Raw genomic sequence first — 12,266 nt, forward strand, 5'->3', positions numbered from 1 at the left:
TTTGAACGCTGCTCCAAAACCCTATGAAGTAGATTGAGAGGGTGGAGAGAGCTGTGGCAAGGAAAAGGGGAAGTCTCATCATGTCCAGCAGTGTGATGTCATATCTTACCCCACACAGGCAGCACCCTGCAATGTATTTCTGTTTATTTGGAAGTGAAATCGTATTTCTTCAACAATGACGTCTAATGAATGGCTTTCCCCCATTTCACATCTTTTCACATCTATAAAACGTAAGGGGCCAGTCCTCAAACATCCAGCTGATCCATGCCCTATTTGCCTCAATGGCTTGTGCCGGAGATGTTCCTGCAGCTACCAGCTGAAGGGAACAACAACAAGTATAAACAAGTTTACATGCTTCATAGTTGCTAAACTGAATAAAGCACGGATATTAAGAGCAGTAGAAACAGCTTTTATTTCCGTAGTTATTTTATTACTAGAAATCACATACTGAAAAGTCCACCAATGTTCAAATTCACAAAACTATAGTAGGTAATTAGTTAGGACTGTTGTCCTATTTCCTAGGTTCCAAACCTGCCATAAACCACAACACTTTTCTTTTTAGAGCTTGAGACCATCCCAAATCTACACTTCTTTTTATAAAGCTTACTGTACCAACTACTTTCCACAAGCAAACATTTCACTTCGTCATAGAATCTGTGTCCTTTTTGAGTAACAAGTGTACTTTTATTGACCTTTGGGGGGGGGGGGGACGACTCAGCTCAGACAATGTTTCCCATATTTAGTTTTGCCGATATTTTGGGGAACTAAAAGGACTACGTAAGCAAAGTCTATACACAGAGCTTGTTGCAAGACTGCAACGTTCATATTTAATATAAAAATGTATTAACTGTGTCTTTAAAACATGAGCACCAATTTATCTCAGGGGTTAAGCATTGTTACCAGAGTAGACCTCTTGGTTGCTCACCCCCAGCTGTAGCAGATAGCATCTTAGCCTGCTTCCTGCAACTGTAGGCTAGACAGAGCCTCCATACAAGTTGGTGGACCTGAATATACATATGGAAATACTTTCATATACCTTTCACTGCAATGATCCAGTTTCCATAAAGCTACCTTAAATTATTCTACCCTGAAAAACTAAAGCAAAATTTCCTATTTACTGTTGTCTACATATTATGACATGTTCGCCATTTTGTACAATTTCAAAGCTTTCAAGCCCTTTGGGCAACTATAACCATGACCTTGATTTTTAAGGAATTATTTCTGAAAGGAGTGGCATCTGCTGTTAGTTGTACACCAATGGCAACTTAGGTTGCAGCATCTCCTTGCACCTATGCAAGTTTTCCAGCTGAAATGCAATGGGTGTCGCTTTCAAAATAAGCATTATAAGGAAAACCTGAAACTAGCTCACATCTAATGAACACAGAAGATTTGGTTAAAAATAACGAAGTCACAGTGCCCCCAAGTGAGGGGGAAGGAGAAGTAAGCAGATTTGATGCAGCAATGAGAATGTCCAGACCTTTAACATGGAACTGGTGCAACTTTTCTGTTCAGCAGGTACTAATGCATATCTAGATCACATGTCCAGTCCTTGGCCTAGCTAGAATAATGTCATGCTTGGATTTAAGGGAAATTAGTTTTGAGTTCACTTCTTTTGTTTTGATTTTCTACCACTTATTTAGATTTGAAGGTGGTGTTAATGTGCTGGCTTAGCCCAGCATGCCCCCCCAAGTCACTCCCTTACATCCAATCATGGTGTTCATCATTGGACAGGGATATCCTATTTCCTGTACTATCTATGCACTTTTGATGTCTGCCCCTATAATTCTAGAAAATTTCCCCCTGAAGATTCCAATCTGAGCATGGTTAAAAGCATGTAAGTATTTTTAGATTAGCTGTCTGTTGTCATAGCCAAGCTGTCCCATATGCATTGGGAGGGAAGGCGGTTTCACATGTCATTTTGACTCATCCAGCTTCTTAAGCCTGGACTGGGAGCTATATCTTTTTGAAGCAAATTGTTCAGGGGATAATTTCTGGTCATGGCATCATCACTAGTTGGTGCCAATCTTTCAGTTCCAATTGAAGACCAGCTTATAACTCAAGCTTTTGGTTGAATATGTGTATCTGCATTTTGTAAATAGCATTTCCCCCCTGCGTATGCTCTTGTCTGTTTTTATATTTTGACTGACTAAATTGGGGTTGGACTAGATTGCCCATCTGTTATCCAACTATACAGTTCTATGAAAATATATAAACACAGTGGGAGCCTCTGGCATATGATGGGCCTCTAGGTTAGGTTACATTATATGCAGGGCTGCCTCTGAAGACAGCTTGGAAACGTCAGCTGATGTAGAATTTAGTGGCAAGGTTGCTCACCAGGGAAAGAAGGTTTGAGCATGTAACACCAATGCTGGCCTGACTGCACTGACTGCCTATCAGTCTATGGCTCCAGTTCAAAGTACTGGTTTTGACCTTTAAGGCCTTATGTGGCTCAGGACCACAATACCTCAAGGGCTGCCTCTCCCCTTATGAGCCTACCTGAACCTGCAATCATCCGAGGTCTTTCTTCATGTGCCCCCTCCACAAAAGGTCTGGAGGGCTGCAACCTGAGAACAGGACTTTCCTTCAGTGGCTCCCTGTCTGTGGAATGCTCTTGCCAAGAAGACTTTCCTGGTGTTTTTGTTACATATTTTTAGGCACCAGGCAAAAACTTTCCTCTTCTCACAGGCCTTTGGCTAACCATCTACGGCCTTTTAAACTGGGGAGGGGGGTGTATTGTTTTTTGTTTGTTTTTTGTGTATTTTTGTTTTTAAATTGTGGTGAAGAGCAGTATAGAAATTTAACAAATACAAAAAAATAATAAAACATTTTAATATTTGCTGATAGCTTCTCTTTTAACCTTGGGGGGCACATAAGGGAAACTCATCTTTTTGTTGGGTGTGTATAGTTTAAGAACTCTTGCTCAATGCAATCAAAACAGAAATCATTTTCTGGCTTGAAGTGGAAACAAAGTTTCACTTTGGATAATCACAAACACTGAAACCAAAGCCTGAAAATGAACTCTTTTCTATTTCCAAAATACTGTGGTTAAGACACCCTCTTTTTCCAAAGCAATAGCTAATATAAATCAAGTAGAACAACAATGTTCTGGGAAACAGGGAGAAAAATACAAAGCCAACAGACTGTTGTAACTCTAAGCCCAAACAGGAATATTTCAGCAGGCACACACATTCTTTGAATTCATTCTGATAGTTCAGGAATATAACTTATGTTTAGGCACAAGCTTGAGACAAGGACACTTGACTGGTTAAGAAAGTCACAAATTAAGTTAACTGAAGCAATATGACATGCTCAAAACAATTAGGACAGCAAATCAAGTTGCTTAGTTTCATACCCATTCTCTAGCTTTGCACTTCGAAGTAAAAAGTGTGAAAACCGACATCCAAATTAGCTCTGCGCTTCATCACCACAATCGCTGTGGTGACACTGTACCCTTGGCTGTATTTGCTCCTTTATCAGTTTGGGGCTGGGAAGAAGCATATCTTGTTGTTTTGCATGACTGAACATTTCTCCACAATCTAGGAACTGCACAGCCCTTTAAGATAAGGGTCAGACTTTTGCCATAGGCATCTGAAGCCTGATAGCATAGAGCTTTTTAATTTCTTCCAGGGCCAGAAATCTTCCAGGCAAACTTCACACTGGGTGGGAGAAGGAAGAGAACAACAAAAACTGACAAAGCTTTTTTTTCACAGGAGAGCCAGCTGCTGTGTAAACATACATTTCATTATCACTTGGCAGCAGTTCAGCCAGATGACAGTCAGATACAAGGCATGCAAATCCTATGACCTAACATAACCCAAGCTAAAAACCCAGCAGTGCAGACCCGTCTTCCCCAACCTGGTGCTCTCCAAATGTTTGGACAACTCCTCCAAGCAGCCCCAGCCAGTTTCTTTGTTTAGAAATCCTGGTATGCTTAGAAAGATGTAAAAAAGGAAGGACCACAGCTATCAGTCTCCTGACTTCAGGAACTATGTTGTCAAGAAACATTATAGTTGCCACTCATTCCAATGATGCAGAAGTTCAAATAAGTTCAAAAAAGGGCAAACAAAATGATTAAGGGGCTGGAGTGATTCCCTTTTTGCAGCATTTGGGGCTTTTTAGGGTAGAGAAATGGCAAGTAAGAGGTAACATGATACAAGTTTTTAAATTACGCAGGGCATGACAGTGAAAACTGTTTCTCCCTTTCTCATAACAGTAGTAACAGTAGAATTTGTGGGCATCTAATGAAGCTTAATGTTGGAAGGGTCATGACAGATAAAAGAAAGTACTTCTACACACAGCGCATAGTTAAACAATGTGCAGAAGCAGGGGAGCTGCCTGTAAGTTCCATTGAGTTCAATGGAGCTTACTCCCAGGTGAGTTGGGTATAGGGTTTAAGCCTTAAACACCTTCAGTATGCTACATGGCTAATATCCAGTCCCTAATCAAGTACAGTGGTGCCTCGACTTACGAATTTAATCCATTCCGAAGGCACCTTTGTAAGTCGAAAAATTCGTGAATCGAAAAACGCCATTGGCAACGCGATTTCCCATAGGAATGCATTGGAAACGGAAAAATTCGTAAGTCGAAGCAACCCGATCTAAAAATTCGTAAGTCGAAAAATCCCTATCTAAAACTGCGACGCTTTTCTTTCGGATGTCGAGACATTCATAAGCACGCGGCCATTACCCCCATTCGTAAGTTGAAAAATTCGGTTGTCGAGTCGTTCGTAAGTCGAGGTACCACTGTACATGCTTTAAGTTCAAAATACTTTTTTGGGGGGTGGTCCAGAGTACCTTCCATCATCTTTGGTTGGTGCCCCAGCTAAGCCCTTATCTGGACAGGGATCGCCTAATTACTGTTTTCTATGCTCTGGTAACCTCAAGGTTAGATTACTGCAATGCGTTATACGTAGGGCTGCCTCTGAAGACGGTTCAAAAACTTCAGCTGGTGCAGAATTCAGCAGCCAGGTTGCTCACCGGAGCAAGACAGTTTGAGCATATTACTGATCTTGGTCCAACTGCACTGGCTACCAATTAGTTTCCGGGCCCAATTCAAAGTGCTGGTTTTGACCTGTAAAGCCTTAAATGGCTCAGGATCTCAGTACCTCAAGGACCGCCTCTTCCCATATGAACCTACCAGACCCTGAGATTATCTTCTGAGGCCCTTCTTTGTGTGACTCCTCCTCGAGAGGTTCAGAGGGTGGCAACATGAGAACGGGCCTTCTCTGCAGTGGCTCCCCATCTGTGAAATGCCCTCCCCAGAGAAGGCGCCAGGCAAAAATGTTCCTTTTTAACCAGGCCTTTGCCTGACCCGATCTACATCCTATACCCTTTTTAAAATGCTGGCTCTTTTTAGGTTTTTTTTAATTGGGTTGTTGTTTGTATTGTGATTTTATGTATGTGATCCTTTATGTGAACTGCCCTGAGACCTTCGGGTATAGGGTGGTATAGAGATAAAATAAATAAATAAAATATATAAAAAAGGCAAAGTATTTTATTAAGGATTATCAGACTTTTTAATGCATATAATTGCTTGCTGCCATATATTACCAGTAACAGGGCAATCAAGACTCTGAAAATGTTTTAACCCATATTGTCATGTATTTTTGTTTTGTATTACACAAGCAAGAGAAAAAGTATGTGTAAAAAGTCATTTTTAAACATCAGATTTGCACAAGTCGTCGATCTACAAGTTTGTTTGTTTTTAAGTATCTACTGAAAGGGTAACAACAACCTCCACAGGATGCAGAAACAGTGCAAGCCAATATAAATAATTTAAATATAAACTTTCTTAAAATGTGAGGCTCATTGTTTTGAGTTTTTAAAACGTTACTTTAGTATTGTTTTATTTATTGTTCCCTTATTTGGGTATTTTTAAACTAAAGAACCAGTTTACAATTGTTATTGTGATAATACATCATTATTTCCAACAAGGATACTGTATTCTGATCCCATTTTTACAATCAGTATATCAAGCGTCTAAACTACCAGTCTATTAAGCAATCTAAATAATTTATATAGCACAGAAAAACAAAAAAGAAAGGAATTTATAATAAATAATTCCAAGTGCCCACAAATCTTTCATTTCAATGAAAACAACCATTAGGCCAAGACTTGAAATTGCATCTGAGGTACTGCAAATAACCACTCATTACAAAAACATATTGAAAGAGATAGTTGACTGTTCCTTTACTGAATGTTTCACTTGGAGACGCAAAGTACCACATTAAGCACAATGCCTTTGAGTTGGCAGAATGCTTGGAAAATTCTGCTCTAAGTTTACAAATACCTCCTCTACATAAACCTTCCTGCCTGGGCCATCCTAAGAAGCAAATGTCACAAGCATATGTCTACTCACAAGTAAAAGGGTAACTCCCAGAAAACCTTCAACAGGAATGCAGCCTTAAAAAGCATTCTTTCCAGCAACCTTCTAAGTACAGTACTATAAGTAGCACTGTAATACTGTAGGCTTCCATCAGTCAGACTGGAGGAGGCCAAGAGTAGATCACAGACAACAACCATTCCTCTTGCCACACTAATAATGGTAAGTGTAGTACCACCCAACGGAAAGCATTATCAGAGGCCATCCTTCTTCCCAATACTGAAGCTGCAGAGGGAAGCAGGTTTATTTTACTTAACGAAATCTATACACTGCTTGTCTGTAGCAAAACCACCAATCAATTTACAATAAATATTATTTTTTTAATAAAAACAGTTAAAACAAGGAATTAAAAACATTATAAAAAATTAAATCAGCAGTAAACTAACAAGACGTCAAGATAGGCTTGTCTAAACAAAAATGTTGAAAGCAAGTTCCAAAAAAAATACAGCACCTGCCTGATGACAATAGGCAGGAAGTTCCAAAGTGAAGGTGTTGCCACACTAAAACAATAATTTCTTACATGTGCAGAACAAATATTGTGTGGCACCTGTAACCTTGTCAGTTCCAATGAATAGTTCAAGAAGTTTTGTGGTGCTCCAAAACTGGGAGGAAGGCAGGAAGTTTTGGGGACAGCCCTGTGACCAAAGGATCCAGGCAGCCTTGGCTATGTAAGGACAAACTGACAAGCAATCTCCACTCTGCCAACTGGCTTTTCCTGCCCCAGGCTTCCCTATGCCTCAGCAGGAAATGTGGACAGCAGGAAGGGGTAGCACCCAACCAGACATGATCTCCACTGGTCCCTACATGAAGAAAGTGGGGACAAAGCTGGCACACTTTCCTGCCCAGCATCCTTTCCCTACAGAAAAGATTGCCAGCTGGGGAACGGATGACTACAATTTTTGGCTGGACCTGTTAAGCCAGGCAAAAATTGTAGATTATTAATTTCCATGGACCACCCGCAGGGGTAGTCAACATTGTGTCTCCGCATGCTGTTGGACTACAACTCCAACAGCTCTGACTACAGTATTGGATATGTTGACTGGGAATAATGGGAGTTGTATTCCAACAACATTGGTAGGACACCATGATGACCACCAATGGACCATCTATTAGAGCCTGCTGATAGCTGGGATACTTTCCATGAATACTGGACTAGGTAGACATTGATCTTATCCAACAGGGCCCTTCATATGCTCTCAGGCAATAGTGCCTGCTCAGGTTAGCAACATAGAGGCCCAGGTCAAACAATATTTCATCCTTGAAGTTCTACTTATGCACAGGTCTTACACTTTCTTAACCTGCCCACCAGACACACCTGTTGCATAAAACATTCATACACCAGTGCAACATCATATGCAGTCCTGAAAAGTGTTAATGAGTTCCCACATTTAGTCTCAGAATCAATTGCACCTCAAATTTGTCCTTTGTGTGGTCTGTTCAAGTGTTATCACTATGCACTGACGTGCTGGGATCATGAAGAGAAAGCACCATCCCATTTCCCTTCTGGACACTGGGCGAGTGGGGGGGGGGGTGAGGAAATAACTAGGGGGAAAGTTCAGTTATATAGTCTGAATCAGACATTTGCTAAAGTGTTGAGATCCTGAGGGCCACCGTACATGAGACATTTAGCACTGAGCATGCCCTTCAGTACTGTACTAGCTTTTTCTGTAATGGGTGTGTGTCAATCTGAACTTATTTCCATGGTTTCTCACTGTATAACATTTAATAATAATAATAATAATTTATTATTTATACCCCGCCCATCTGGCCGGGTTCCCCCAGCCACTCTGGGCGGCTTCCAACAAAACAGAAATTCTAAAATACAGAGATCCATCAAACATTAAAATACAGAAATCCATCAAACATTAAAAGCTTCCCTAAACAGGGCTGCCTTGAGATGCCTTCTAAAGGTCTGGTAATTGTTGTTCTCTTTGACCTCTAGTGGGAGGGCATTCCACAGGGTGGGTGCCACTACCGAGAAGGCCCTCTGCCTGGTTCCCTGTAACTTGGCTTCTCGTAGTGAGGGAACCGCCAGAAGGCCCTCGGAGCTGGACCTCAGTGTCCGGGCAGAACGATGGGGGTGGAGACGCTCCTTCAGGTATACCGGACCGAGGCCGTTTAGGGCTTTAAAGGTCAACACCAACACTTTGAATTGTACTCGGAAACGTACTGGGAGCCAATGTAGGTCTTTCAGGACCGGTGTTATGTGGTCTCGGCGGCCGCTCCCAGTCACCAGTCTAGCTGCCGCATTCTGGATTAGTTGTAGTTTCCGGGTCACCTTCAAAGGTAGCCCCACGTAGAGCGCATTGCAGTAGTCCAAGCGAGAGATAACTAGAGCATGCACCACTCTGGAGAGACAGTCAGTGGGCAGGTAGGGACTCAGCCTGCGTACCAGATGGAGCTGATAAACAGCTGTCTTGGACACAGAGTTGACCTGTGCCTCCATGGACAGCTGTGAGTCTAAGATGACTCCCAGGCTGCGCACCTGGTCTTTCAGGGGCACAGTTACCCCATTCAGGACCAGGGAGTCCTCCACACCCGCCCGCCTCCTGTCCCCCACAAACAGTACTTCTGTCTTGTCAGGATTCAATCTCAATCTGTTAGCCGCCATCCATCCTCCAACCGCCTCCAAGCACTCACACAGGACCTTCACCGCCTTCACTGGTTCTGATTTAAAAGAGAGGTAGAGCTGGGTATCATCAGCATACTGATGGACACCCAGCCCAAACCCCCTGATGATCTCTCCCAGCGGCTGCATATAGATGTTAAAAAGCATGGGGGAGAGGACAGAACCCTGAGGCACCCCACAAGTGAGAGCCCAGGGGTCTGAACACTCATCCCCCACCACCACTTTCTGAACACGGCCCAGGAGGAAGGAGCGGAACCACTGCATGACAGTGCCCCCAGCTCCCAAACCCTCTAGACGATCCAGAAGGATGTTATGGTCGATGGTGTCAAAAGCCGCTGAGAGATCCAGCAGATCTGGATATAATTCATCCTGAGTGGATAATATTATGGTATGAGCATGTATAGCAGGACTACTAATAGTGATAACTAACTTAGTAGCTTTACTACTATATTGTTATATTTGTCAGAACTTCTGGCTTTATAAACCTGTAACAACAGAGTTGAGTCATGTCTGGTAGCACGGTGACAGAACAGGAACTATATTGGAAACACTCATATTTTAAAGCAGGCTGACTTAACATTAAGCTTAATTTATGTCAAGTTCATTGTGAAAATCCAATGCATTTTTTTCTCAGTAGTATTCAGTTGTCTATTTACCTCAGGGGTGGGAAACTGGATCTATTCTGGGGTGGTGGTCAGATTATCTCCCTCATCCTGCACTTACCAAGTTTGTCCACCTGTTTATTTGCCTGATGTCACAATACAATCAAGTGACCTCTTTTGTCCACTTGCCTTTGCAGAAGCTCCTTTCAAATAGCTATTTTCTACAGTGATTGGCAGGTCTTCAGAAACCCCTTATAAAGAACTGTCTGGCCATGCGCTTAGCAGGCACAGACAGTTGGAGATCCCCTATATGACATCAGGTATAGGGAAGTGGACATGACCTGGCCAAAATTGTCTCATGGGCCAACTGGGGAGGCCTGTTGGTCCCAATTAGGCCTGAGGGCTAGAGGTTCTCCATCCCTGCTTTAACTAGAATCTAGATAAAAAGGAATAAAACTTGGCAAAATCTTCCACATGGAAGAATAAAAGTAATAATCTTCATCCCAATTAAAATTTGAAGGGCCCAATGACCTTGCAAAGGTTGGAGGATTTTGACTTTTACTTCAGGCAAGTAAATTAACTGCTGAAGAGGTCAATGGGACCTGTTAGAATTATACTGCAAGCGTAACATTCTTTACTTGCATAGAATATAGTTACTATCAACCGCTAATTCCAGTAGAAAAGGAATAGAGATCATTTGCTGGAGTGTAATTAATCAGCACAGCTACTGTTCCACAGGTTTCCAATGAAGCGCAATTTGCAAGCAAACACATTGGAACATTCTTTTGTTAACTATATTACTATGACCAGATGGAGGACTTGCTCAAAGAGCCACTTACATAGGCAAAGATTTACCCAAAGGTGCATTAATGTTTACTGCATAATCCAGATAAAGTTAGGGGATTGAATTTTGTCAATTGGAAGTTAATGATGTTGTGTGTGGGTAAATCCTAGTTCAATTCTGTTTAAGATGATCACAGCTTAAATTTTATTACATCCCAGTGCAAAACAAATTTTATTAGAATGAAATCTCATTGATCATTTACTCAGAGGTCAAGGTTTGGCAGTAGGAGAAGAAACAGACCTAAATCCTTGACAATCCTGGTGAAAGGATCTCCAACACCAGGTCTGAGAAAGACGCCGTCTGCACCCTTGAGCCACACAGCCAAAGTACTGTAGCTGCATGATACAATTTGGCTTAAGACAACTGTGACCTTGGTCCTTCAGTTTGCTTTACCTCCCAAGGCAGCTGCAAGGGTGAATGGAGAAAAATCCCACGTACCTCGAGCGCCTTGTCCTACCATCTAAACACGCACACACAAAACTTTGGTCCTGAAGACACCCAGGCAGAAAGAAGCAAGGCCTTCAGAACTCAGCGAAACTTATTCCAAGTGAAAGAGTTGCAAACTTCGAGACGCTCCCCCAAGAAAGAACAGGGGCCGGGCATTTACCTGGACACTCATCAGGATGGCCTCGCTCTTCTCCCTCACGTCTCGGAAGGGGCACCTCTTGGACAGCATCAGTAGGCGGGCGAGCATTTCGTTCAGGCCGCCACGAGCCCCGCTGGGAGGCGGCGAGAGCCCTTCCGCCGCCGGAGGAGACGCGGCTTCTTTGGCCGGAGCCACCGCCTCGCTCTTCTTCAGGACCGCCTGCCTTATGCTCTCCATGGCGCTGTCTCTGGCGCTGCGGTCTCTGCTGCACAGACCATCCCACCTCACCTCTCCATCTCGGTCGGCCATTGTCAGAGAGAGATCCCCTCTCCTCGCTCTCCCGAGACTCAGTTCTCCGAGGCGGCCGCCATCCTCCTCCCCAGAAGAGTCAAAGGAATATCGGAAGGCGGCGGCGGCGGCGCTGATCGTGGTCTTATCCTGCTTCTTTCCCCCACTTCCCTTCTTACCCGCCAGCCCTCATTATAATGGCAGGGGGACGAGAAGCGCTTCGCGGCTTTGTTGCAACCAAGCGCTATATAAATATTGCGAAATAAAATATGTCTCGCTCCCTGAATGCGCGAAGAGGCGCCTCCGTTAGGCTGCGAGAAGCTCGGCTTGCAGAGTCCGAGCAGCCCCTTCCACTTGCACGGCTAAGAAAGTTGCTTCGCGCTGGCTGGGACCGTGCAAGGAGAGTCCCTCCCTTCCTCCCTTCGGGTCCTGGCGAGCCTCTCTGCCCGCCGCCCCGCTTTCAAGGGGAGAAAGTCCCCGTCCGGGCTCACCTGCTCCCAGTCCAGCAGGGCCTGGGTCTCTTCACCCCACGGACCCACTCCTCGCCCTTCGGCAGCGCAGCGGGGAGGAAGCTACCCATCAGCAGAACGGGGGCGGGGAGGAGAGGCTGGCATGAGCCCGCCGCCGCGAGGCTTCTCCGGACGGGACCCCACAGAACCGGAGCGGGTCGGATTCGGCGGAGCGCCCCCGCCCACCGCTCCCGCTTCTAAAGCGGCCAGCCTCTCTCCCCGCCATCCCCCAGGGCGGCTGCAAACGGCACGCCCCGCCCCTTCTCACAAAGCTGCACGCGCCGCCTTGCCTGTGGAGTCGACGCTAGGTAGCTGTCCGGCTTCAGCCAATCCCCTCTGAGACGTCAAACCAATCGGCGTAAAGTGTACCTGGGACATATAGTGCCAAGCCTGCGAAACAGCAGAGCTTTCTTGTTCAAGGGGAACT

At 44.2% G+C, this 12,266-nt stretch overlaps 1 protein-coding gene across 3 annotated transcripts in view; it reads right to left on the bottom strand.

Annotated features, from left to right (window-relative positions):
- The window catches only part of SESN1 (sestrin 1), a 47,280-nt gene extending 35,024 nt beyond the window's left edge, over positions 1-12,256 (bottom strand). Inside the window, exon 1 of one of the 3 annotated variants that reach the window (XM_035109279.3) lies at positions 11,064-12,256. In XM_035109279.3, the coding sequence (XP_034965170.1) occupies positions 11,064-11,351 (288 nt within the window). In that variant the 5' untranslated portion in view covers positions 11,352-12,256. The remainder of the gene's footprint in view (positions 1-11,063) is intronic. The other 2 variants (XM_035109280.3, XM_088667236.1) reach the window with 2 other exon arrangements.
- Positions 12,257-12,266: the final 10 nt, after the last annotated feature.

This window comes from Zootoca vivipara, chromosome 3 (assembly GCF_965207765.1).
Source record: "Zootoca vivipara chromosome 3, rZooViv2.hap1.1, whole genome shotgun sequence".
Classification (NCBI taxonomy): Eukaryota; Metazoa; Chordata; class Lepidosauria; order Squamata; family Lacertidae; genus Zootoca; species Zootoca vivipara.